Source organism: Myotis nattereri, assembly GCF_964212035.1.
Source record: "Myotis nattereri genome assembly, chromosome: 1".
NCBI lineage: Eukaryota > Metazoa > Chordata > Mammalia > Chiroptera > Vespertilionidae > Myotis > Myotis nattereri.
The window spans coordinates 206,463,032-206,490,104 of record NC_138075.1 but is presented as its reverse complement, the minus strand read 5'-3'; the positions used below and the strand labels follow the sequence as shown (position 1 = coordinate 206,490,104).

General features: G+C 36.7%; 1 protein-coding gene across 1 annotated transcript in view; it reads left to right on the top strand.

Annotated features, from left to right (window-relative positions):
• Nucleotides 1–17,550, top strand: part of N4BP2 (NEDD4 binding protein 2) — a 69,468-nt gene extending 51,918 nt beyond the window's left edge. Inside the window, exons 14-18 of the mRNA XM_081092865.1 lie at nucleotides 1,598–1,736; nucleotides 7,840–8,028; nucleotides 8,985–9,153; nucleotides 14,791–14,914; nucleotides 16,175–17,550. Coding sequence (XP_080948991.1) covers nucleotides 1,598–1,736; nucleotides 7,840–8,028; nucleotides 8,985–9,153; nucleotides 14,791–14,914; nucleotides 16,175–16,220 — 667 coding nt within the window. The 3' untranslated portion in view covers nucleotides 16,221–17,550. The remainder of the gene's footprint in view (nucleotides 1–1,597; nucleotides 1,737–7,839; nucleotides 8,029–8,984; nucleotides 9,154–14,790; nucleotides 14,915–16,174) is intronic.
• The last annotated feature ends 9,523 nt before the right edge of the window (nucleotides 17,551–27,073 follow it).

Here is a 27,073-nt window from a genome sequence, read left to right as displayed (position 1 = left end):
AAGCCGCTCCACTTTCCGCCCGGCGCCTGTGTATGCAAATCAACCCGCCATCTTTGTCAGGTTAATTTGCATACACTCGCCTGATTGGCTGGTGAGGGTAGCAGAGGGATGGCCAATTTACAGGTTTGTCTTTTATTATATAGGATTTTCTTGCTCTGGCAGGGTGGCTTGGTTGGCTGGAATGTTGTCCCATACACCAGAAGGTTGAGGGTTTGATTCCTGGTCAGGGCACATACTTAGGTTGCAGGTTCGATTCCTAGTCAGAGTGTGGGTTCCATCCCTGGTTAGGGCTGGTATGGGAGGCAACCGATCAATGTTTCTCTCTCATATTGATGTTTCTCTCTCTGTCTTCCTCTCTCTCTAAAGTCAGTAAAAAGGGTCATTTGGTTCAGTTACTGCAGTATATGACTGAGGTGTAATTTTCTAGGGTTGTACCCTTCAAGCAACATCAGTAGTGGACACTGGCTTCCAGCCCCATGAGTGGGTAAGCTGGGTGATTTTAAGAACTAGTTAGGATGTAGATAATTGCTGGTAGCTTCCAGGACCTAAAAGCTCCTGTGTGTTGAGCATGTCTGAGACAGCAAGATGAGAGAAACCTAAAGTGGAATTGGTGGTTCCAAATGATGCTCCTTTAGGGGTTGTCTTTAATAAATTGAAGAATAAGAAAATAATCACATTATTTTAGATAATTAGTTATCACATTTCAAAAATATTTCTTAGTGCTCAGTTCTTCACTATCTGGCCATTGGAAAAATCAGAGCCATAAATAATTTGAAATAATGAGCAGTATAAAATCATTTATAATTTGCTTTGGAATGAGTTTCTTCAGATATTAGGACATGAGAATTTCAGATGTTTGTCAATTTCTAGAATTTCTTACTACAGATAATATAATATCACCATGAAAACATGCCTGAATAATGTAGGGGTGAGAGGTAGGATAGTGTTTGACTTTTTCCTTTCTGTATCCCTGCTTAGGTTTCTTTGAGTAAAACCCCATTGCGTAAGTAAAAAGTGAATTTCAACACAATAAAAATATCAGTCTAAAGATCTATTGTCTGTATTTGATATTTGAAGGATACTGAAACCATGTGTAAATCCAATAAGGGATTTAAGAAGTATGAAGTGATAAGATGATAGAATAAAAGATCAGAAAAAGAATCACCAATATGTTTTTTTAGTATTCATTTTTAAAAAATATATTTTTATTGATTTCAGAGAGAAAGAGAGAGGGAAGAGATAGACACATCAACAGTGAGAGGAAACCATTGATTGGCTGCCTCCTACATGGCCCCCACTGGGGATTGAACTGGCAACCTGGGCATGTGCCCTGACCAGGAATGGAACCATAACCTCCTGGTTCATAGGTTGATGCTCAACCACTGAGCCATGCTGGTCGGGCTAGTATTCATTTTCTAAACCAGTTTTTGAGAGCCTATACTTGGTGGTTTCCCTCTATCATTCTTAAGTCTTTGAGATGCATGATGGGCATTTACTATCTTTTTCTTAAATGTTTAAAGGATTGCTTATGTTAATGTTTTCACATAACTTTTATTTTTATCTATTGACATTATATTTGTACTTAAACTCTCTACAGCTATTCATTAGAACACACAGTGCAATTTTTAAACTGTGTTCTTGAAGGAGACCCTGTAAAAACAGTTGTAGCACCAGAGTTTGTTCACCAAAATGAGAATGCCACTTCTTACACTGCACAGAAGCCTAAGGAGAAAAAGGTATAGAATTGTTTATTTTTACTATAATGGTAAATAAATGTATTTGAAAATATAATTGTTTTATTGATATAATTTAATGATTATTTCTTACCATTTTGACTAGATTGGAAATTTAACCACCAATACCATGTTTGGTTTAGAATGTCTGTTTACTCAAAGTAATGAATTTATAGCTGATTGTGATTTTTCCGTCATTGTCATTGTGTACCACTAGCACTTGAATTTCTGTAACTTTTTCTGTGTAGACTACACAATTGAGTATGAGGCTTAATTGAATAGTAGTGGGATTGTAATATAGATGGGTCTTAGGCTGTAACTATGTGGGCAGAGATATTTAACCATTTGAAAAATTGCCAAATTTTCCCCCAAAGTGGCTGACTATTTTACATTCCCACCGGCTGTGTATGAGGGTTCCAGTTTCTCCACATTCTCTCAGTCTTTTTGATTATAGCCATCCTAGTGGGTGTGAAGCTGTTTTAAGGGTACCTGGTCAGACACTACACATGGAGATGGCATGAAGGAAGAAGTTTATTACATGCACAGGTCTCTAGCAGCAGGAGGTATGGCCCACCATCCAGGGCCATATGGGAAGCGCCAGGTTGGTCAGGAGCCAGAGGGAGTAGGTGGGGGAAGTGTGGGCAAGAGGCTTTTTTGTAGTTTCTGTGGGAAGGAATAGGTGAGGCAAGGTAAGCAGGCTTAGGATTGACTAGTTTGAATAATTTCTGTAGGCTTTAGGGCATAGGAACCATCCCTAGTTTTCTGGTACTTGGCCTGGGTGACTAGGGTATGTTGATGGTAGTCCAGAGGTTGAGAACTCCAAAACCCAAAAGGCAGTGGATGCAATATGAGCTCTAGATTAGTTGGTTTGCATATGTAAGATGCACCAGTAGGTGAGTTATTTGTTAACTCCAGGGTTGGGGGTTAGGGGGCTGTTTCTCCAGGGGTTAGCAGGGCCCTAGATGCCAAAGAATCAGAATTCAGGAAATAAAAGATATGGTTAACACAGAAGTGATTTTGATTTTGATTTCCCTGATGACTGGTGATGTTGAACATCTTTTCATGTGCTTGTTGGCCATTTGTGTGTCATCTTTGAAAAAAATGTCTATTTGTATCCTTTGTCCATTAGACAATTTTTTTTTGAGGAGTTCTTCATGTTAGATTCAAGTACCTTATCAGCCATGTAATTTGCAGAATTTTCTCCCATTCTGAGGGTTGTCTTTTTACTTTTTTGATGGTGGTCTTTAAATTTTGATGATGCATAATCATCTTTTTTCTTTTGTTGCTTGTACTTTTGGTGTTATGAAGATTTACACCTATTTTTTTCTAAGAGTCTTATAGTTTTAGTGTGCATTATGTTTAGGTCTTTGATCTATTTTGAGTTAATTTTTGTGTGTGGCGTGAAGTAGGGGTCCACGTTCATTGTTTTGCATGTGCATATCCATTTGTCATAGCATCACTTGTCGCAAAGACTGTTCTTTTCCCAATGAATTTTCTCATCACTTTTGTTGAAAATGAATCGACTGTAAGTTTTTTGCTAGACCCTCAATTCGATTCCGTTGATCTGTATATCATTGTGTCAGTACCATATTGTCTTGATTTTGAAAACTGGCAAGTTAAGTTTCCAACTATATTCTTTTTTCAAGATTCTTTTGGCTGTTCTTGTCCACTTGCATTTCCATGTGAATTTTAGGACCAGCTTGCCAGTTTCTACAAAGAAGCTAGCTGGAATTTTTATGGGGATTGTGTTGAGTCTGTAGATCAGTTTGAGGTGTATTGCCATCCTGACAATATTGTGTTCTCATCTTTGAACATGGAGTATCTTTCCATTTATTTAGGCCTTCTTAATTCATTCAACAGGATATTATAGTTTTGAGTATTAAGTTTTGCATGTCTTTCATTAAATTTACTTTAAAATATTTTCTTTTTTTACCTTCAAATATGAAAAGCTATTTTTTCTTTTTTCTTTTCTTTGATGCTATTATAAATGGGATTGCTTTCTTCATTTTATTTTTGGATTGTATAAATGCATAGAAATAGAATTGATTTTGTATATTACTCTTGTATGTATTAGATTTAGGGTGTTTTTTTTGTTTGTTTGTTTTTTTTAACAGACTTTTAGTATCCCACTATCCTTACTTATTCATAAGACCACTCAGGGATAACTTGTGTGCTCCATTTTTTTAAAACATATTTTTATTGATTTCAGAGAGGAAGGGAGAGGGAGAGAGAGACAGAGACATCAGTGATGAGAGAGAACCACCATCGGCTGCCTCCTGCACCCTTCCCCTCTCTCCTCCCCCCCGCCCTGCTTGGGACCCAGCCAGCAACCAGGGCATATGCCCCTGACTGGAATCGAACCCGGGACCCTTCAGTCCACAGGCTGACGCTTTATCCACTGAGCCAAATCAGCCAGGGCCATTTTTTCTTTTAATATTTCACCATCACTTAGTTGATGTGTAGGACATAGCTAATTTTGATATTCATGTGATCTGTTGATGCTGTACATGGGGCAAGAACCAAGTGATACCCCTGATGCCTGTGTTCATCATGGATAGACAGGTGTAGTGTATTATAAGGTGCGAAGAGTATATAAGATGATGATGAGGCCTTCCAGGCCAAACTGGGAATGAAGATTACTTCTTTTCTCTCCTGACAAGAGAGCAAGGCACCATGGATCATTATGGCACTATGGATCATTATGGCACTGTGGATCATTATGGTGATGAGAAGGTGTATTGCTCAAAGTTGGAGATGATTGGGAAATGTTGGAATAAGAAAAGGAGATTCTGTGTTAGGTAAATGTTGGCCAAAATGTAAACTTTAAGTTATTTGGGAGATTATTTTTAGTCTTTCTCACAAAATGTAGTCAGGTGTCACAATGCTGATAAAAACCTTTTTACATTTGTGAGAATATTCTGTTTGCTATCCTAGGACCCTAAGGGACCACATATACTAAAGGGAAGTATCATGGTACCAGTAAATTTTTTTTTTTTTTTTTTGTACCAGTAATGTTTTGGTTTATCTGTTTTCAAGAAACTAACATTTACAGCTGTGTTTTATTAATTCTGCTTTTCCCTTTTAGCCTTTAATAAAATTTATGGGCTTGTTATCATAGGAAATGGTTTTGGTATTATAATATAAAATGTTTTCAGCAGAATAAGTGACACTAATTAGGTGAATTCCTAGGAAGCATATATTTCAGTTTCACTTGGCTCCTGTTAATGAAGTTATAGTAAACCATAGAACTATTGGGTACAAAAATAAACCTTAGTTTTGTTTTAAAAGAGAGTGGCTATTTGAGAAAGCATCTCTCATTATAGCTCTTTTATTCTTTTAAAAAATAAGAAATGAAGGGTCTCTTCCCAGAGAAGCAAATGTGATTTGCATTTTTTAGTATGAACACCAACAGAGACTCTGATGCTATGAAATATTTATGTTCATAGTGTTTGTCACTCTGGGCTTTCAGAAGTCATAGAAAGCGTTTTTATTATCCCCTCCCTGCAAAATTTTTGATTTTATCAGGGATGCCAGCCATACACTCAGAATATTTAAACATTAATCTGTAACCAGCTTGTGATTAAGTATTGGCAAGAGTGATAGTAAGGATGTAGGTCCCATGAATATTCTATGCCAGAGAGAGCCTTGTGTTCTTTTGTAAAATAAACTGGATATTTGTTACAACAATAAATTGACTGTATATTTATAGATTTTTGACCCCGGTAATGAATTAGAAATATGATGATGCCTTTATTTTATTCTTCTCTCTCTTTTTAAATTTCATTTATTTTCTATAACTCTTTCAAGCCTCTAGAATTCTATGTGCCAAGTAAGCAAAATGTAATGAGTGAAAAATTATACAACCAACTATCAAAGGTTTTTTTCTCAACCTTTCTTGGCTTCTGAACTTCATTCACAGGCAGAAAAGTTTGAAAAATTATTCTTATCAATTAGTGATATATATTATATAATACATATAATGTTTTATAATATTAATGTATATTAAATTCTATTACATAAAATCCTTAATTGGAATTTATTAAAGATTGTCTTATAGAGTACATTATAATTATAATCCCTCATAATATTTCTAATTTAATGACTGTTTTTAGCTTTTGGAAATTTAACAAGTAAACTAACTGATTCCTTTTCAATTAATTATATCAGAAAAACATGATTTATTTAAAAACATTGAAATTTATATTTTTGGGGGGGATTTGCTTTTCAATGTTCATAAAATGTATGGCACCCGATACTTGGGATTCTTTTAAGCTTTTAAGAAAATCAACTCAATCATAGTGATTAAACCCCTCCTCCACTCCCCCCACTCCAATTACATGCTAAGAAACATCAGATTTCTGCTTGCAAATAATATTTTGGAGAGTGGGTAAATAAATGAAAGCCAAATTGGATATAGAAGTCACAAGTGCTGTTTTTTAATATTGACTTTGTTATTTTAGAAACATCTGGATGTGTACTATATAAGAATTTTCTTCAGAAAAATGGAATTTTCTATTTGGTGGAAAGCATTAAGGCAAATTTGCATAATTATTATTTCCAGTACCTTGTGTTTTAACTTGGTTACTTTTGCTTCTTTAGATATAAAGTCTATTCTGGATAGCAGTTACCTGATTGAAACATCATTTTCTAAAAGCTCAGAAAGTCAACACTACCATAGCAGCTAGTTGGGAGTCATCTGATTAAAAACTGCTCCTATAAACCCACTTAATATTTTTACTACCTACCAGGCATGGTCACTACACATGCCCTTCTTTTTTAAAAAGAATATAATTATTTTATCAGTTAAAAAAGTTTTTATTGGGGTGATATTGGTTACTAAAATCATGTAGGTTTCAAGTTACAATTCTATGATACATCACCTGTATATTGCATTGTTGGTTTACAGCCAAAGCAAATCTCCTTCTGTCGTCATATATTTGACACCCTTTACCCTTTACTACTCCCCACCTCTTTCCCTCTGGTAACCACCACCCTATTGTCTGTGTATGAGTTTTTATTTGTTCATTGGTTGTTTTCAGTTTTATATCCCATATGAGTGAAATCATATGGTTCTTGATTTTTTTATCTGACTTATCTTGATTAGCACAATATTCTCAATATCCATCCATGTTGTCCCAAATTGGCAGTATTTCATATTTTATGTACTACATCTTCAATCATCTGTCAAAGGACACTTTGGTTGTTTCCATGTCTTTTTTTTTTTTTTTAATATCAAAGAGGAAGGGAGAGAGATAGAGAGTTAGAAACATCGATGAGAGAGAAACATTGATAAGCTGCCTCCTGCACATCTCCTACTGGGGTTGTGCCCGCAACCCAGGTACATGCCCTTGACCGGAATCGAACCTGGGACCTTTCAGTCCGCAAGCCGACGCTCTATCCACTGAGCCAAACCGGTTTCGGCTGTTTCCATGTCTTAGCTACTGTGAATAATACTGCAGTAAATATAGTGATACATATATTCTTATGAATAAATGTTTTCAAATTTTGGGGGGTAGATACCCAGAAGAGGGATTTCTGGGTCATAACCTTAATTTTTGGGGGATCCTCCATTGTGTTTTCCATAGTGGTTGTACCCATTTACATTCCCACCATCAGTGAATGGTGATTCCTCTTTCTTCACAACCTTTGCAACACTTGTTGTTACTTTGATAATAGCCATCTAACAGGTGTGAGGTGGTATCTCATTGTAGTTTTGAGTTGCATTTTCCTAATAGCTAGTGAAGTTGAGCATCTTTTCATATACTGTTGGCTGTTTGTATGGACAAGTGTTGTTTCAGGTCCTATGCTCATTTTTTAAAGTGGATTATTTTGTTGAATTGAAATATGCCATTACAAAAAATATGAGTTACCTGCCATTCCTACTTTCAGTGACTGGACCCTTTGAATGGGTTCACAAACTAAAAATTTTAAAAATTTTGCATTAGTTGATAAGTGCATGACTTACTACGTAGACACTAGGGAGATGTTTTTATCTGAGAAGAAAGATGAAAAATAATAGAGCCTAGTTTTCATATATATTTTTATGAAGGTAAAGCCTTTATTTCCTACTTCCTTTGTATTGTACTTATTGGGTAACATCGTATAGGCAAAGAAATCGAAGGAGACTGAAGATACACTGAGTGAATCACCCTTCCAGGATTTTGAGTACCCCAAGTACGACGACTACAGGGCCGAGGCTTTCCTGCACCAGCAGAAGAGGATGGAATGCTACAGCAAGGCCAAAGAGGCTTATCGCATGGGGAAGAAAAACGTCGCCACATTTTATGCTCAGCAGGTGGGGAGGAAAACTGGTCGTTGTTTTTTCCTTTGTCACATATGATGTCTGAATAATCTGGAAGCAGATAATACTTGTATTGGGATGAGATTAAGTTATTCTGGGGAATGTAGATTATATAAGTGGTATAAGGTAACTTGATATATAAGAAATGTGTGGTTCTGAGACCTTTCATCTCCTTTGAAATGCTCAGTTTCTGTGGTTGCTGTTGCATTTACAGCTTACAGGAATTGCAGTTTATTCTGACAGTCCGTATTTTATTTTAGGTTAGATTCCCCCATTCAGTACCACTTCTAAACAGATACAAATCTGGAGCAACGACAGCAGAATGTTAATATTGGCCATCTCAGGGTGGGATCACAGGGGCCTTGTGCTTTAAATCACGTTAGAATTTTCAGTAATGTATCACTTTTATAATCAGAAAAAGGAAGTTACGTTACTGTCTTTCAGAGCAATAAAATTTCTACTGGGGCTCATTTGGCATAGTATTGCCTGATTTACCTTTTATTTTTGTGGTTCTATATGGCTTACTCTTTTGTGATTGAGCAGAGAAAGGCCTCAGGCTGTTACAACCCTGTGAGCCCGAATAGCAAACCTTGAGGGAGGGCTGCAGGGGTAGTTACAAGGTTTTGAAAGGGAGGAGACTCGGGATTATCAAAGGACAAACCAGTGGATACCTTCTTGAGATGGGTGGTGTTTAAGTTTCTGTTTTCTATGATTTTGGGATCAGAAAATAGGTTTGAAATGATTTATTAGCTTGAGAACTATCTTGTTAATACTGAAATTTACCTAAATTTTGGTGCATTCTTACATATTAGCTCATTGCATTAAAAACAATTTTAGATGAGCTACTCCCTGTTTTGTTCTACCTTTTATTTGGGCCACTGTTTGTTTCCTCATTGCCTACCAAGTAACAAGTATCACAGTGTTTCCTGGTGCTGCGTTTATAATTAAAGGGCAGTCTCCACGAGCAGAAGATGAGGGAAGCTAATCACCTTGCTGCGATAGAGATCTTTGAGAAAGTCAATGCCTCCCTGCTGCCACAGAACGTTTTAGACCTCCACGGACTGCACGTGGATGAAGCTATAGAACATTTGATGGCAGTTTTACAGCAGAAAACTGAAGGTAGGACTGTGAAAATGACAAATTTTCAATTCAAAGTATGTCTTTGCTCATATTGGTATAAATTACAAATTCAGGAGAGTCTGAATGTGCAAGCTGAGGCTATATGTGCCACATTTATAGGCTCTTTCCTCAAGGAACCTTCTTGGGAAAGAATTGTCATGGGCACGGCCATTAACAGTTTCTTTTTTATTTCCCTGTTTCACTTATATTTGTATTTCTTTCATGTGTTTGTTAAAGGAAGGGCACAGTATAATCTGGGAATCCTGAGACATAATTATAAGTGGGACCTTTCAGAAATACTATACATCTTTGTTCAATAGACATTTATTAAAGCTAATAGGTATTTCTTACATGTCACTCGTTCAACTGATGTTTAATAAAATGCAGAAGTAAATAAGGTGATAGAATTTTTACAGAATTCTGACAAAAGGCAGGATTTCTGAGTGTTTGGGTTACAGTGGTTTCCCTTTCTGCTTGCACTTTGTCTCTGCAGGTCAATACCTGCCTCTTATCTAAATTCTGCCTCTTCCTAGGGCTTCGGATGCGGATCTTTTTCACGTTCCTACTCAATATCCTGCAATTCACATACATTAAAGTACCAGTTGGTGTAGATTCTTGTGTCTTTTTCATGATCAGATGGTAGCACTTAAAAAAATTCAATCTGTTTTAGTTACCCCAGACTTCAATACTAGATTTCATCTCCTTTCATCAATAGAATAGTATTTTTGAATTCTCAACTTGGCTTTTTCTTTATCTTCCTTTTTATAGTGAAGTCATAGAGTACCATGTCTCAGCTCTTACCTTGTGGCTCCATAGCTTTGCCTTGTCATTTATAGCTGCGTTGTTTTGCTTAATTGATTTATATATATATTTTAGAAAGCTTTACACTATACTTTATACAGGTTTATCAGTTCAACACATATCACTGGTAGTTAAATACTTGAAGAAATATGATTGATATAAAAGTTTGATACTTTGTGACTTTGTGAACTGTTCTACAATATTTTGCCTAATTTTAATATCCATTGATAATCCTTGGCTAAATGAGTTATTATATTGGTGGTTGCCTATGGTGTTTTTAGCGAGGGTGGAGAAGGAGAGAAGGAGGGAAGGAAGGAGAGAGAGAGAGAAACATCAATGTGCCTTTGACCAGGAATTGAGCCAAGCTGCCCAGGGCTGCTAATGGTGTTTTATCATTTGTGTCCATTCTGTATTCATTAGCAGACGTTCTTTGATGAAGGACAAGATTCCACTCTTCCAGTTGTTTTTTTTTTTTTTTTAATAGAAAATTGGACATTTTAGAGAAAATCTAGAAAACAACAATGATAAAGATCAGAAAAGAAAATTTAAGACCATTTTAAATATATTATCTGGAGAAAAGAAAGACTGCCATGTAAGCAGTAATATAAGAGAATATTCTGTCTAGAGGATGAATAAATCATTTACTCAATAAATTTGATTATTTTTTATATTCTAGGCATCAAGGATAAAGCAGTGAAAATGAAACATAGTCTCTGTCTATGGAGTTTGCCATCTATTAGGGTAGATGATAATGGACAAATAGTTACATAAATAATTAGCATCGCCGAAACCGGTTTGGCTCAGTGGATAGAGCGTCGGCCTGCGGACTGAAAGGTCCCAGGTTCGATTCCAGCCAAGGGCATGTACCTGGGTTGCGGGCACATCCCCAGTGGGAGGTGTGCAGGAGGCAGCTGATCGATGTTTCTCTCTCATCGATGTTTCTAACTCTCTATCTCTCTCCCTTCCTCTCTGTAAATAATCAATAAAATATATTTAAAAAAAAATAAATAATTAGCATTGTGATAAAAAAAGTATAGGTTGCCATGTTTCATTTAGCGTAACTTCCCAAAACTCTATGTAATCTGTTCCTCGCCTGCCTCTCCTTTTCTGTATGTTTATCTATACTGTCATTTCTTGACCCATAGACTAAGTTAGGCTCCCCATTAATAGCCTCTCATAGTATTCCTGTGTATCACAATATTTGTAAAAAAGCTTATTGTATAATTATTAAATATCTTTCTGGCCTAGAATTGAGTCAGTGATTATTATTGACCCATCATTTGTATATAGAGCCTTTTCAGTATTCAAAAAAACCTTTTGAATAAATGACTGAATAGAGGGTAGGTATTTCTCATTTTGTAGATGAGGAAACTGATTTTCAAAGTTTATAATAAGTGTTGATAAGAACGTAGAGAATTGCAACCCTCATATATTTCTAGTGGGAATGTTAAATGGTGCAACCACTATGGAAAAGGTTGGCATTCCTCCAAAGGTTAAACATAGAGTTACCATATGTCCCAGCAGTTCTGCTCTTAGAGAATTGAAAACAGTCCATTCACACAAAAATTTGTACATGGATGTTCATAATAGCCAAAAAGTAAAAACAACCCAAATGTCCATCAACTTATGAATGGGCAAACAAATGTGTAATATCGATGCAGTGGAATACTATTCAGCCATAAAAAGGAATGAAGTACTGATACATGCTACAAAATGGATGAACCTTGTAAACATTATGCTGTATGAAAGAAGCTAGATACAAAAGGCTACATATTTATATGATTTCCATTTAGATGAAATTTCCAGAACAGGCAAATCCACAGAAGCAGTAAGTACATTAGTGATTGCTAGAAAGGAGGAAAAGGGCTGGAAAGGGCATAAAAGGGAGTGACTGCTAACAGCTATAGAATTTCTTTTTGAGAAGATGGAATATTTTGGAATTAGATGGTGTTGATGGTTACACAACATTAGAATATACTAAAAACCACTGATTTGTACATTTTAACATTGAAAATTTTATATTATGTGAATTTTATAGCAATACAAAAATTATAAGAAAAAAGGAGTTAAATAACTTGTATAAACTGATAGATACTTGGTCAGACCCAAGATACGGAACCCTTTCTGGAAGCCAAAGCCCGTTTTGTTGCCGCCTGTGGTGACCTGTAGTTACTGCAGTTACCACCAGGTGGTGGTATTGTTGAATAGAAACATGTCCAGGGGAAAATCTGTGGCTCTGCCCTGAATTGCTTTGTCATAAAAGACAACATTAGGGATGAAAAGAAAAAAGATATCTGTCCTTCTGTCTTTATGATTGAAATATACACCACCACCACCCATGAAGTATTTTTGCCCCAAAATAAACCAGAAACAAATAAAGCCTTTAGATCTCACAACTACTTCACAGGGATTTACAGGGATCAGAGGAACGTGTTACATGGCACCATGGAGATACAATCAGTGAAATCCAGACTGGAAATCTAGGACAAATGATCCAATTTTTCCAACAAATTTCAAAGAAAAACACAAGGGGAGGGAGAACCTTTTTTTTTTTTTAACATATTTTTTATTGATTTCAGAGAGGAAGGGAGAGGGAGAGAGAGATAGAAACATCAATGATGAAATTCCCAGAACATCATTGATCGGCTGCTTCCTGCATGCCCCCCAGTGGGGATCGAGCCTGCAACCCGGGCATGTGCCATGACTGGGAAGGAGCCGTGACCTCCTGGTTCATAAGTCTACAATCAACCACTGAGCCAAGCCAGTGGAATATTAAGGAACTATTTTTAATTTTGCAAGATATTGGTGACATTGTGGTTATATATTTTTTAAGGGTCCTTTTTGAAATACATACTGAAATATTTACAATTGAAGTGATAAGAAATTTAGCATATGCTTAAAAACGAGTTAGTTTTTTAAAAGGTGGTAAACAGCAGGAATAACCTGAAATTTGTGAACATATACCAGTACATTCATTCGTTCAATAAACATCCTTTGAACACTTACTTTATTTGAGGCATGTGATTCAACTAGACAATGTTTTCAGAGCAGTAAGTGAACTATTGAAAGGAGTGATGGTATAAATGACCGCCCTGATAAGGGGAGCAGCAGTGAAGGAGTGGCGAGTGAATTATAGCAGGTTAAGCAGTGAAGGAGTGGTGAGAGTGAGTTATACTCAGTTAAGCAGTGAAGGAGTGGTGAGAGTGAGTTATACTCAGTTAAGCAGTGAAGGAGTGGTGAGAGTGAGTTATACTCAGTTAAGCAGTGAAGGAGTGGTGAGAGTGAGTTATACTCAGTTAAGTAGTGAAGGAGTGGTGAGAGTGAGTTATACTCAGTTAAGCAGTGAAGGAGTGGTGAGAGTGAATTAGTTAAGAGATTCAAGGTTTTTTTTTTTAATCCTCACTTGAGGATATTTTTCCATTGATTTTTAGACAGAGTGGAAGGGAGAAAAGAGGGAGGGGGGAGAGAGAGAGAGAGAGAGAGAAAGAAAGAGACAGACATGCCTTCCTCACGTGTTCTGAAGGGGGACTGGTCCAACAATCAAGGTATGTGTCCTTGACCAGGAACTGAACCTGTGATCCTTTGGTCTCCTGGCCAAATCTTTAACCACTGAGAAAACCAGCCAGGGTGAGAGTCAAGTTTTTTTAAACCAAACTTTTATTTATAATATCACATCCATAAATAAAAATGCACAAATAATAATTGTGTAGCATAAAAACTTTTTACAAAGTGAATACCCTTGTACAGCCAGAACCCAGCAGAGTTGAATTTTGAATAAAATATTGCTTGAAGTATTGGATATACCAGTAGCTTAGAGCAGAAATGGAGATCCTATGCAAAGAAGGAATTAAAATGCAAGAGAAACATATCCTCTTAAAATTCCAGGCCAAATACTGCCCTGGAGACAGGAAACTTGAAAAACCATCTGCTTGTGGATCTGCTGGCGTCTTAGGGGAACTTGATGAGCAGAATATGGAATGTTTTTATTGTATGTATATGTATTTTATGCTAAAAGTGAGAGCTTGTGCTATTTATAAATGAGGAACAAGTGTTTATTTAAATTCATTAAGTCAACTTTTATTATTAACAGGTTTTTAGAATTTTATTGCCTCTGTTATTGACTTTCAGGATTTATATATTTGATTTTCTCAAGGTCATTCCCAGTCTTTTAAGAGGCACAGGTTCACTCAATATTTAAAAATCACCTATTTGGAAGAATTTCTTAAGTTAATACTTACCTTTTAACAGACTGCAGTCTATGTTATATTTAGTGGATTTGTTATAGCCATTACTGAGGGGGATACTCTATAAAGTACTTGCTTTATATCCCTTTTTACTGATGAGGAAATAGGCACAGATAGGCTACGTAACTTGTCTGTGGTCATCACACTCAGTCACTTAGTGGCAGAGCAGCTAATTAGGCCAAAGCTAACAGGCTTCAGAGCATTTATCTAATAGGGTTTTTGTGAAGATTCTTAGTTAGTAAACATAAATCACTTAAAGCAATGCCTGACTTCATGGGTGTAATAATTTTTAGGTATCATATTGTAATTACCGTTATTTCAGAGAGATATTTTGATAGCACAAGGAAATCTTCCCCACATGGGAAAATGTTTCACTCTAGTTTTTAGGCACATGAATTGCCATAAGGCTTCCATACTTCAACAGTGTAGGTACAACTTACATTTAAAGATATCAGTTCTGGGCTTTTTAAAGTCATGAGTCTCTAAATCCCCATGAAAATAACTTCATATGTGTTTTGAGTAGTTCATGTTTGTTTTCTATTGAGATTGTAATTTAAATGAATTTGAACTATTCCAATTCCTTTTGTAACAGAATTTAAGCAGAATGGTGGCAAGCCCTATCTGTCTGTGATTACGGGGAGAGGCAATCACAGCCAGGGAGGAGTAGCTCGCATCAAACCAGCTGTCATTAAATACCTCACAAGCCATAGCTTCAGGTGAGTATAAATTGCTGTTACCGATAATTGACAATTGCCCATATCTATAGATAGTAAACACTAAGAGTGTGCTTAGAACGATATGTTAAAGTAGTTAACTAAATTTGACCTTCTGATTTTAGCTATAGTCATGCTTAAATTATGATTACCTACCTGCTGGATTTATGATGTCCAGTAAACCAGAAATGAAAGAAAAATGTGTTTGTTATTGAAGTAATCAGTCATCTGACAAAACTATTTCTATCATAAATTTAAAATCTAAAAGAAAGTAATAATATTTGTATTTCTTTGATAATGTATTATCCAAGATAATTCGTTTACACATATCATAGTTTAAGATTGCTGTTTAATTATCCCTTTGGAAGTAGATGCATATCTGTGGGTTTTGGAAGGAATTAGGAGCTTCTGCTGAAATACGTTTATAATTTGGATATGTTTAAATATTAGCAGAAACACTGTAGTCACTGTGAATTTATACCTCTTTAATAAGTTAAATGGTATTTATGATCTTAGCTGACAAATATGAACTGTTCTTTTTTATTAAGTGATTATTATTCTGCAACAGAAAACAACAAGAAAAGAGCAGTCCAAGAATAAAGATCTGTTGATAGATAGATTCCCTGAGGATGTACTTCATTAAGTAGCCTTCTTTCCCTGCTACCAGTTTAGTTAGTGCAGCATATTTTTTTAAGCCATGTAATAAATGTTGTTTGGCTGCATTATAGAAAATGGTAGTATTCTGAGCATGAAAACAGATGACATTGTAGGTACTTTTACAAAAGGAATACTTAGACCAGAACATTATCACATTGGGATTAATGATCTATTTCAGAGACTAGTGTGTTTTTTTTAATTTAAAATTTCACACAGAGGGTGTTGAAACCATTTAATGGCCTGATGAATTAAACTTACCTATTAGATTTCTTCTTGTTACACAAGGCATAGAAATAATATAATGTAGGCAACATCTTATTCTTGATACAGCATGCTCTTCTTCATGAAGGTCAAATTCAGGCTTGAGAGTTTTGATAAATCTTAAATTGTAATAATTATTAAGTTAGGAGTAAACCCAAGCCTTAGGATTGTATTTATTTTGACAACAAATTAAAAGGACCATAAGCATAGATACTGGTCCTGGATATTGAGAGTACTTTGATAGTAAATATATTTGGTATAGGCCTTTGGAATTGATTATAATATACATTTCTTACCTAGTTAGAAATTTTTATCTTTAAAATTACTCTTTTCTCATTTCTGCAGGTTCTCTGAAATTAAACCAGGGTGCTTGAAGGTCATGCTCAAGTAAAATAAATGTCCTTAACTTAGAAGTGTGAAGGTTTGTAGGTTAAAATTAGTTTTATTTGCAGTAATTTAGTCAATTTTACTGTCAACATGTGTTTTATTAGAAATAATGTCTAGTTATAAAACAAAAATGTTATGATGTTTTTCAAAATTAAAGAGAAGTTTAATTTTTTATTGAATCATATGCCAAATATGCTAAAAATATTAGAGATAATTTTCTTAGATAAAATTATCAGATCCAGTTTTAAAGTTTGAAAGTGCACAGATTTTTTCTAAAAGAGAAATTATCTTTCTATTAATTGTTGTTTGATGTTTAGTGAAGACCTAATGGTATCTATGATAGTAATGAAAGAAAGGAGAACTAATAAAACACTTGAATGCTTTTTTATTTCAAAACAAAATTTAAAAAAAATCTTCTTATTTTGCTATGTCCTATTGGAAGGAAGACATGCTGTTGTGCTTTCTTCTGCTTTGTATTTGTATATGATTTTGATCTCTTAACCTTCTGTTTCTTTTTTCTGCGTGTGGGCATTTCCAGGAGGAAAGTTGGGGTCTAAGATTATATTGCAGTTTTACACTTTCCAAAGGCAGAAAAAGTTTCAGAGAAGGAGAAGTGGTTAGATATCTACCAAATGTTGCCATCTTATAGAACTGCTTCTAGAACCGTCTGTGTAAGTGGTATTTAAGATAGTTCTAAAGACCTGTCTTTTATATTTGGGGCTTGTAATTTCTAGACTGCAGTAAGGTCAAAATTCTATTAACTTAAAAACAAATACAGAAAACAGTTTTGATGTAATTATAAAAAGAATCACTACAATTTAAAAGTTTTTAACTTTTATTTTTAAAAAGAGCCAACTTCCTGGAAGAAAACCTTCATTGGCTTCTCTTTTTTGGTCAGGTAAAAAGTCCTGTTAGTATGTTAAAGTATGTTGATTGAAATTTCCTTTATACAAGTTTAATGTGATAAAGTTTAATTTTCCAGTATGAGACAGTGGTTTAAATAAATTTGACTTTGGATATGGAGAATACTTTCAACATATAATTTTAACAATTGTGTTGCTCTTTCATAAGCTTAAAAAATCATTTGGATCAGGAATTATAGGATTCAGCTGTTACTGAAAGAACCCTGAATTACAGAATGGTTTCCTAAAATAACAGACATTTTAATGAAAATAGAACTCAAAAACACACTTTTATATATTATGAAAGCATGCTTTTAAAAGAAGAGCTGTGTTGTTGAATTTATTTCCACAAAAATAAAAATGTTTATTATTTAGAAATGGTTAGTGACTGATAATTGAAGTATTCATATTCTATGTTTGTAATAATTTGTTAAAAAAGAAAAAATGCCAACAGTTTAGCATATGTTTTTAGTAATGTCTAGAAGAGTTGTACACATTAGAAATAAAACAGTTCATTTCAACTACTTATAAAATTACAATTGTTAATGATATAAGTATCTTTATGTGTAAATTAATATGATGTAAGAAATGTGACTAACAATACTAAAACCTAGAGTTATTCGAGTGTGCAGCTGCATATTTTGTGTTTTTATATTTCCTCACCCAGTTGAAAAATTGCTTTTGAGCACTTCAGCTAAACTTATTTTAATAATATAATTATGATTAATGTGGGAGCAGTCAAAAAGAACAAGAGGTGAGGTGTTTTGTGGCAAAAACCAAATGAAAACAGCTTTGTTTTATGTTGTATCAACTTTAATGTTGTACTTTATTTTGCTAAACCTAGGGTATTTCTCCTAAATCATCATTCATAAATATATAGGCACATTTTAAGCATCGAATGTATTTTTGTAAAGCTGTTTAATCCTATACTGCTACCTACCCCACTATCTAGCATAGTTTAAACAACACATAATTATGAAAAACATTTTTATAATCGCTCCCTTTGCCCATTTCTAAATCCTAGTGTGGGGATTTTCAAAGTTTTTATGTGTTGGTATATTTGTGCTAGTACATTATTCATTAGGATGGCTCTTTGCAGAAGTACTAATATTTTTAAAGTGCAACACTGTGTAGTTGGAAGGTTTTAGTAACAGTTATATCTTTCAGTAGTCTCTTATCCTAGTATCTACCAGGGGGAAAAGAGAACAGTGTGGAAACCACAGGGAATGTGCAGTTGGACTGAGGGGACCCTTAACAGTATTTTAATCCATCCACTTCCTTACTTGTTCCTGAGAAATGGAAGCATGTTGCTTTTTATTTATTAGCTGTTCGTATATTCCTATGTTCTTTTCAGATTGAGTTATTTTTCCAATTTATTAGTGTTTTCATATTATTTGCAGTTCTATGGCCTTTAAATACAGGACTTATTATCAAGTAGGATTCCTGACATATTTTAAAGTGTCTTGTGTATTATAACACATTTGAGAAGAAAAGCCAAACAATTCTGTTGGATTCCAGTCCTTTATTTTTGTTCTGTTTCTTTGAAAATTCAAGTGTTTTGTATGCATAGAAAAAGGACACACAAGTTTGGTCTGAACTGGAAATTGGAACGTTTGAAGCTCAGGAAATTGCTCTGACAATGTCTTAACTGCTCTCAATTTAAGAAAATGACAAAATGCGTAAAAAAAATACAAAAATAATGTTTGCTGTTGTTTTCCAAGTGCTTTTCCATTGTGCAATGAGATGAAGTTTGATCATTTTTTCCGTGCAGTGATTAAATAGTGTTTATTTTAAATTACATGTAAAAGAAACAAATTTAAATGTTTGTGTGGCCAAAAAAAAAAAAAACAAGTAAAGTTTATGTAGAATGTTTGTTAATGGTGCTTATTTTTGAAATGTAATTCAAGTTTACAGTGTTACTTAATGCTTCTTTAGAGAATTTAATAGAAAACAAGGCTAGACTACATCTATATCCTGAAGAGCCTTTTAGAACTTCACATTGTATGATGAGAAATTTTATGATTTTCCATAAAGTTGAGCAATTGACTTTTATGGTCCAAATAATGAACCTGTTATTAATACATGACTGACTTAACCATGAAACTTCTCATTAAAGTACATCATTGCAGCTATCTGTTGGAGAACATATAATAAAAATTTCAGACAGTATATCAGAAATTAAATGTTTTTATTTGTACTATAAAGAAAATGTAATTTTGCTGTTAACTCTACTTTTTTATTGAAAATGTTTTGTAACTTTGCTTTAAAAATTTCTTATGAAGCCATTTGCAAATTACATATTTAATTTAATAAAATACTTTAGAAACAGTCTGTGTGAGGAAATCTTTTATTTGATATGGTAAAGTTAGTAAAGTTTAAATATTAAAAAATATATATTTATTTAAGTCCTGACCGGTTTAGCTCAGTGGATAGAGCATCGGCCTGCAGACTGAAGGGCCCCAGGTTTGATTCTGGTCAAGGGCATGTACCTTGGTTGTGGGCACATCTCCAGTGGGGGGTGTGTAGGAGGCAGCTGATCGATGTTTCTCTCTCATCAATGTTTCTATTCCTCTCTCTTCCTCTCTGTAAAAATCAATAAAATATATATTAAAAAACACACAAAACATTTGGCCTTAGCTGGTTTGGCTCAGTGTGGACTGAAGGGTTCCAGGTTCAATTCCGGTGAAGGGCACATGCCAGAGTTGCAGGCTCTATTCCCAGTGTGGGGCATGCAGGAGGCAACCAATCAATGATGCTCTCTATCATTGATGTTTCTATCTCTCCCTCCCTCTCCTTTCTACTCTGAAATCAATAAAGACATATTTTAAAATCTTTTACTTTATTTTTTTTAATTCTTGACACTATTACAGATGTCTCCCACTCCTCCCTCACCTCTTAGCCACCTCTAGCCAGCCCCTCTCCCCCTACCATCATGTATACCTGTGTAATCTCAAGGAAAAAATGTCATAAAATTTTATTTCTATACCACAACTTTTATTCCAGTTTAAATTATTTTGCTATAGCAAATAAGGGGTCCCCTTTTGAACCAGATAAATGGATTAGCTAGATTTATTTCTTAACACCTTTGACAGATGTCAAAATTAAGATTTCTTTTTTAAGGGAATCAAGTAATAACTTTAGTTGATATTAAAGACCTTTTAAATTTCACTCCTAAGTAAAATAACTCACTCATTTAGCAACTTAAAAATATTTATTTTTTTGAGTGTTTATTGAATACTTGTTACTGGGGATATAATGTGAGACAAGACAGAAAATCTGTCCACCAGTATCTCATAATTATTTCATCAACTCTTGTGTATAGTGATGTATACTGTGGAACACTTTCACAAACATTATATTTTAAGACTCAAAAGAATTTTTTAATATAGATGTCTTACAAAGACTTAGAGAAGTTGATGAATTTGCTAGTTAGTGGCAGGGGTAAGACTTGAACATAGTATTGAGTAACTTCCGTCATAAGAGTAAGAATTTATATTTAGGGATAATATCTTGTTATCCTCAACTAAAAGATAATCTGCCATTTATACATCTGCCTTCCTCCTTTAACCCAGAGAAGATGCTATTACAGTTTTTTCCAATGCAAAGATAAAAATTCTCAATATAAAATTCGAGAGGTATAGCATCTAGGACTGATTGGTGTGCTCTTGTATATGAAATTTTTGGGGGGATCTAAGATCGTTTTAGCTTACCACTCTACCATACTCAAGATGTGGCCCTCATTTTTTTACATCAGGATGGGTGGCTAGAGCTGTAACCATCACAGGCCTACATTTTATTGGAAGGACAAAGAGAACAATGGGCAAGTGTTAGCAATCTTTTATAGAAGATTTTTGGAAGCTGCCATAGTCACATAGTTCATACCTAGCTGCAAGAGAGGCTGAGAAATTGTATTTATTTCATACTGCCATAGATCAACTAAAATTTGGAATTCTCTTTGAGGAAAGAGAATGGATATTAGGGGGATGAATAGTAGTCTTTGCCACATTATTTTTTTAAAAAATATATTTTTATTGATTTCAGAGGAAGGGAGAGGGGGAGAGAGAGATAGAAACATCAATGATGAAAGATAATCATTGATGGGCTTCCTCCTGCATGCCAAATTCTGCTTCTTAGAAGCAAGTCACCAAGTTCAGTCCACATTTAAGAATAGGGAAATTAGCTCTACCTTTTAAAGGAAAGAGGGTCAAAGGATTTGTGGACGTATTTTAAAACCATCATTTCTGTGATGTTCCAGGCTCCATTAGATACTTTGCAAAATATACCTAATACGATCTCTATAATTGCATGAGATAGATTGTTGGCCTATCCAATAGGTATTCTTTCTTATTATCATAACTTTTTGTTCAGTATCTGTTTGCATTTTGCTCAGGGAAGATTGACCCTCTCTGGCCCAGAGGGTGAATTTGTGATTGGTTAAAAAGGCCTTCTGGCAGTTCCATTTCCCTTTGCCAGTGATTAGTTAAAGGGTAGACATATGATCAAGCCAAAGGGACTTCAGTAGAATTCTACTAGGAAGGTTCTAGGAAAGGTTTCTCTCCCTAATGTAGGAGGCCCCTGGGAGGAAGTGCACCCTTTCCCCCTAAGACTGTGTGTGTGTTTGTAATGCCTGGAAATGCATTTTCAACATTATAACTGCAAAGATAAACCCAAATCCCAAGCCATGTGCTAAGGATGATGGAGCATAAAAAGAAAAGAACCTTTGCTCAGCCAGTGTGGGTCAGTGGTTGAGTGTTGACCTATGAACCAGGGGGTCACAGTTTGATTTCTGGTCAGGGCACATGACCAGCTTGCTGGCTCCATCCCCAGTAGAGGGTGTGCAGAAGGCAGCAGATTAATAATTCTCATCGATGTTTATCTCTCCCTCTGAATCAATAAAAATATATTTTTAAAAGGTTTTTTTTAAAGAAAAGAACCTTTGTTCTTGATGACATCATTGAGCCCCTGAATTAACCCTGGGACCAATCTTAAGCTACCTGGTTATAGGAGACAATAGGCTACTTTTGGTTGAGTTTTTTGTTCTAGCTGAAAGTATGCTAATGGATATGCGCTATTCTATATAATAAAAGAGTAGTATGCAAATTGACCCTAACAGCAGAAGGACTGGGAATGACTGGTCACTATGACACACACTGACCACCAGGGGGCAGATGCTCAATGCAGGAGCTGCCCCCCTGGTGGTCAGTGCGCTCCCACAGCGGGAGCTCTGCTCAGCCACAAGCCAGGATGATGGCTGCCAGTACAGTGGTGGCGGTGGGAGCCTCTCCCGCCTCAGCAGTGCTAAGGATGTCTGACTGCCAGCTTAGGCCCAATCCCTCAGGGAGCATCCCACGAGAGGCCCCAGACTGTGAGAGGGCACAGGGCTGAGGGACCCCACTGAGTGCACAAATTTTTGTGCACCGGGCCTCTAGTCCTATATAATAAAAAGGTAATATGCAAATTAACCCTAATGCCGTAATGCCGTCACAAGATGGTGGCGCGCATAGTGGAGGCAGGGCCAGCTGCTCTGGCTGCCGCAGTTCCCACAGCCCTGTGGGGGGCAGGAGGCCCGGCGGCCGTTCTGCACGCCTGCTGCTGGGGTTCCCACAGTCGCACCAGGGGGTGCCTGCTGTCTGAGTTCCTTCAGCCCCGCTAGGGGGTGGGTCCCTGCTGCTGCTCCGCTTGGCTTCCACCAGGTGACCAGGCTGGCAGGGGAGGGCAGTTGGGGGCAAGATCAGTCCAGCAGGGGAGGACAGTTGGGGGCGACCAGGCCAGCAGGGGAGGGCAATTGGGGGCAATTGGGCTGGCAGGGGAGTGGTTAGGTGTCAATCAGGCCAGCAGGGGAGCCATTAGGGGGTGGTCAGGCTGGCAGGCAGGAGCAGTTAGGGGCAATCAGGCAGGCAGGCAGGCAAGTGGTTAGGAGCCAGCAGTCCTGGATTGTGAGAGGGATGTCTGACTGCTGGTGGGATCGGGCCTATACCGGCAGTTGGACATCCCTCGAGGGGTCCCAGATTGGACAGGGTGCAGGCTGGGCTGAGGGACACCCCCCTAGTGCATGAATTTTTGTAACCGGGCCTCTAGTTTTACAATATTGGGGAACAGATGTTCAGAGAAATTATGTTACTTGTCCAAATTTTCCCAGCTAATAAATAGAAGTACATTTCAAATTGAGATCCGTATATCCAAAACACCTGGTATTTATTGTATCAAGTGACTTTTCTCCAGCAAGTCTCAGGAATCAGAAGAGAAACAGAGAAATCAGCTGTGTGAAGCAAGGGTGAAGTGATTGGCAATTAGGCATGGTAGAGGGTCAGTGTGGAAAGTGAGAAGGAATTTAGGATGTTGTGTCTATAAAGTTGAGATAATTAACTGAGATACAGCCTGGATAAGACGTCAAGTAGGATCCAGAGGGGTCTGAGAGAAATGGAGGTGAATAGTGAAGTTGTCATGCAGGTAAAGAACAGATTTACACAGTGTGAGGGACAGGGAAAGTGGAAGGAAGCTGTAGGAGGGGAGGGAACTTCAGAGTGGAAGATGTTAGGGATGCGGCTATGTGTTCCTAACAGAGTTTGATTTGTGGCTGAGTTTGGAGATAATGGTTGTCAGAGTGGAGGTGGTCACAGAACTGATAGCAAATTTCTGGATCATACATTTATGTACATATTGTCCAGGATGGTGACAGGCAGCAGAGTGGGGAGGGAGATTGAAAGACAGTCTGCTGAAAGTATTGATGGATTAAAAAATGTTTTTTAAATTTGCATGGTCCCCATCCTTTACACCAGTGGTTCTCAACCTTGGCTGCACATTAGAATCACCTGGGAATCTTTTTAAAATCCTGATTTCTGGGCCTCATCCTCCGGAAATTCTGTTTCTTTGTTATGGGGTAGGGCCACAACATTAGTAACAAAGAAACAGAATTTCCAGAGGATGAGGCCCAGAAATCAGGATTTTAAAAAGATTCCCAGGTGATTCTAATGTGCAGCCAAGGTTGAGAACCACTGCTTTACACGGATAGGATCTGACTCACACAGCCCCACTTTGAGGAAAGAATTATTCTGCTTTAATCAACTGTTTTGCACCCAGTGGAGGGATGAGAATGGGATGGATGGAACCATCAGGAGGACTGTGGGAAAAGGAAGGTTTCTAAGCGCGTTCTGAGCCAATTCCTTGCAGTGGTCCTTCACTGTTTTGTGTGAAGTCACTTTTCTGTTCATTTATCCATCTGAATTTATGGAAACCTATGAAATATACTTAAAAAATCTCCCACTATTTTGGATTACCTCTGTTTACCTGTTTACATCAACAATTAAGAATTGATGGCACTTTCCTGAATCTCTTTGGAAACTGATATGGATAGAGGCATATAGTAAGAAGTGCTCACTGTCTTTTTTATTTTTATTATTTATTTATTTATTAAAAAATATTTTTATTGATTTTTTACAGAGAGGAAGGGAGAGGGATGGAGAGTTAGAAACATCGATGAGAGAGAAACATCCATCAGCTGCCTCCTGCATACCTCCTACAGGGGATGTGCCCGCAACCAAGGTACATGCCCTTGACCAGAATCAAACCTGGGACCCTTGAGTCTGCAGGCTGACGCTCTATCCACTGAGCCAAACCAGTTAGGGAAGCTTACTGTCTTTTTTAAAGCTCTGGACTTTTTTCTCTTCATTGTTCTGTCTTTTCTTTTTTCTTTTCTTTTTTTTAAAATATATTTTTTTGATTTTTTACAGAGAGGAAGGGAGAGAGATAGAGAGTTAGAAACATCGATGAGAGAGAAACATCAATCAGCTGCCTCCTGCACATCTCCCACTGGGGATGTGCCCACAACCCAGGTACATGCCCCTGACCGGAATCGAACCTGGGACCTTTCAGTCCACAAGCCGACGCTCTATCCACTGAGCCAAACCGGTTTCAGCATGTTCTGTCTTTTCTTAGGTAAAATTAATTTCTTCCCCCCAAAACTTGGTTATGTAGGAATCTATTTTGAAAGTACCTTATACTCTATACACCTCTGTGTACACACACACACACACACACACACACACACACACACGAATGCAAACCCACACATAGAGTGAAAAGAATAGATCTTGGGCCCCGATGACTCAGCCTCAGAGGGTATCATGTTTAGAATACAGTAAAAGTAATTCTAATCTTTATAGTCCTCAAAGTACTTACATGAAACACTTGTATCTTAGATAGCACAAGTTATATAAAACATAATTTGCATGAGCACCTCTTTAAGTCTGCATTCCCACACAGTCTTTCTGTCTTCCACTCTCTCATAAGCTGAAAGTACCCCAAAGCCTGTCCCCATGTTCCTTACTCTCTTCCATCCCCTGAAACCCACCCTGCTATCTACAGGTGCTTGGCCTCACCTACCACTCCTCCCTCCTTTTCTCTCTGTCTGTCTGTAGTGAATAGGCCTGGGCCTTTTGGTTATAAAGCTCCTACCTCTCTTTTTTATTTCTATAAGTACCCGCGCCCCCCCCCCCCCCCCCAATTTGTCCTATCTGCGTAATAAGGCAGTGGGAGGTGGAAATGTAGGAGGTGGGAAGGGGTCAGGGTATAAGTGTCAGAAATATTGGTTTGTAGGTAGGAGGATGTAAAGAAGCTATGAATACTCCCATAGTAATGCATTTTGTGTGTGTTACACATGAAGAATTTCTGAACAGTTCTATGAGAAACTGAAGAGCAGGTCTTCCTTAGGGGTGGGCCTGGGGAATCAGAGGTGGGAGAGGGAAATTTTACTTTCATTGAGCAGTTCTTTATTTTTTTTTAAACTATGTATATTGCTTTTAGAATATTACTTTTTAAAAATAGACGATTTAATGGATGCATAATTTAAAATAAATGGTGTTGGGATAATTGGACAGGTACATGGCAAAAAAAAAAAAAAAAAGAAAGAAACTAGACCACCAACTTACACCATACACAAGAATAGAATCAAAATGGGTAAAAGACTTAAATATACGTTGTGAAGCCATAAAAATCCTAGAAGAAAACTTTGGCAGCAAAATAGCAGACATCTCCCGTAGCAGAGTTTTTACTGATATAATGCCTAGGGCAAGAGAAACAAAGGAAAATAAACAAATGGGACTACATCAAAATAAAAATCTTATGCATAGCAAAAGAAATCAACATCAAAAGGTAAAGGGAGCTCTAGCCAGTTTGGCTCAGTGGATAGAGTGTCAGCCTGTGGACTGAAGGGTCCCAGGTTTGATTCTGGCCAAGGGCACATACCTGGGTTGTGGGCTCGATCCCCAGTAGGAGACGTGCAGGAGGCAGCCGATCAATGATTGTCTCATCATTGATGTTTCTCTCTCTCTCTCTCCGTCTTTCTTCCTCTCTGAAATCAATAAAGAGATATCAAAAAAAGAAAAAAGAAAAGGAAACCTACTGTATGGGAGAACATATTTGCTAATGATACATCTGATAAGGGGTTAATTTCCAAAATATATAAAATACTCATACAAGTCAATAAAAGGAAGACAAACAATCCAATTAAAAAATGAGTGGACACTTCTCCAAAGAGAACATACAAATGGCCAAGAGACATGAAAAAATGCTTAATGTCACTAATCATGAGAAAGATGAAAATTAAAACAACAATGAGGTACCACCCCACACCTGCCCGAATGGCTGCCTTTAATAAATCAACAAATAAGTGCTGTTGAAGATGTGGAGAAAAAGGAACCCTAGTACACTGCTGGTGGGAATGCAGACTGGTACAACCACTATGGAAAACAATGTGGAGTTTCCTCAAAACTATTAAAAAGGGAATGCTATATGACCCAGTGATCCCACTTCTAGGAATATATCCTAACAATCCCAAAACACCAATCAGAAAGAATATATGCACTCCTATGTTAATAGCAGTGCTATTTACAATAGCTAAGATCTGGAAATAGGCCAAGTGCCCATCAGTAGATGAGTGGATAAAAAAGCTGCAGTA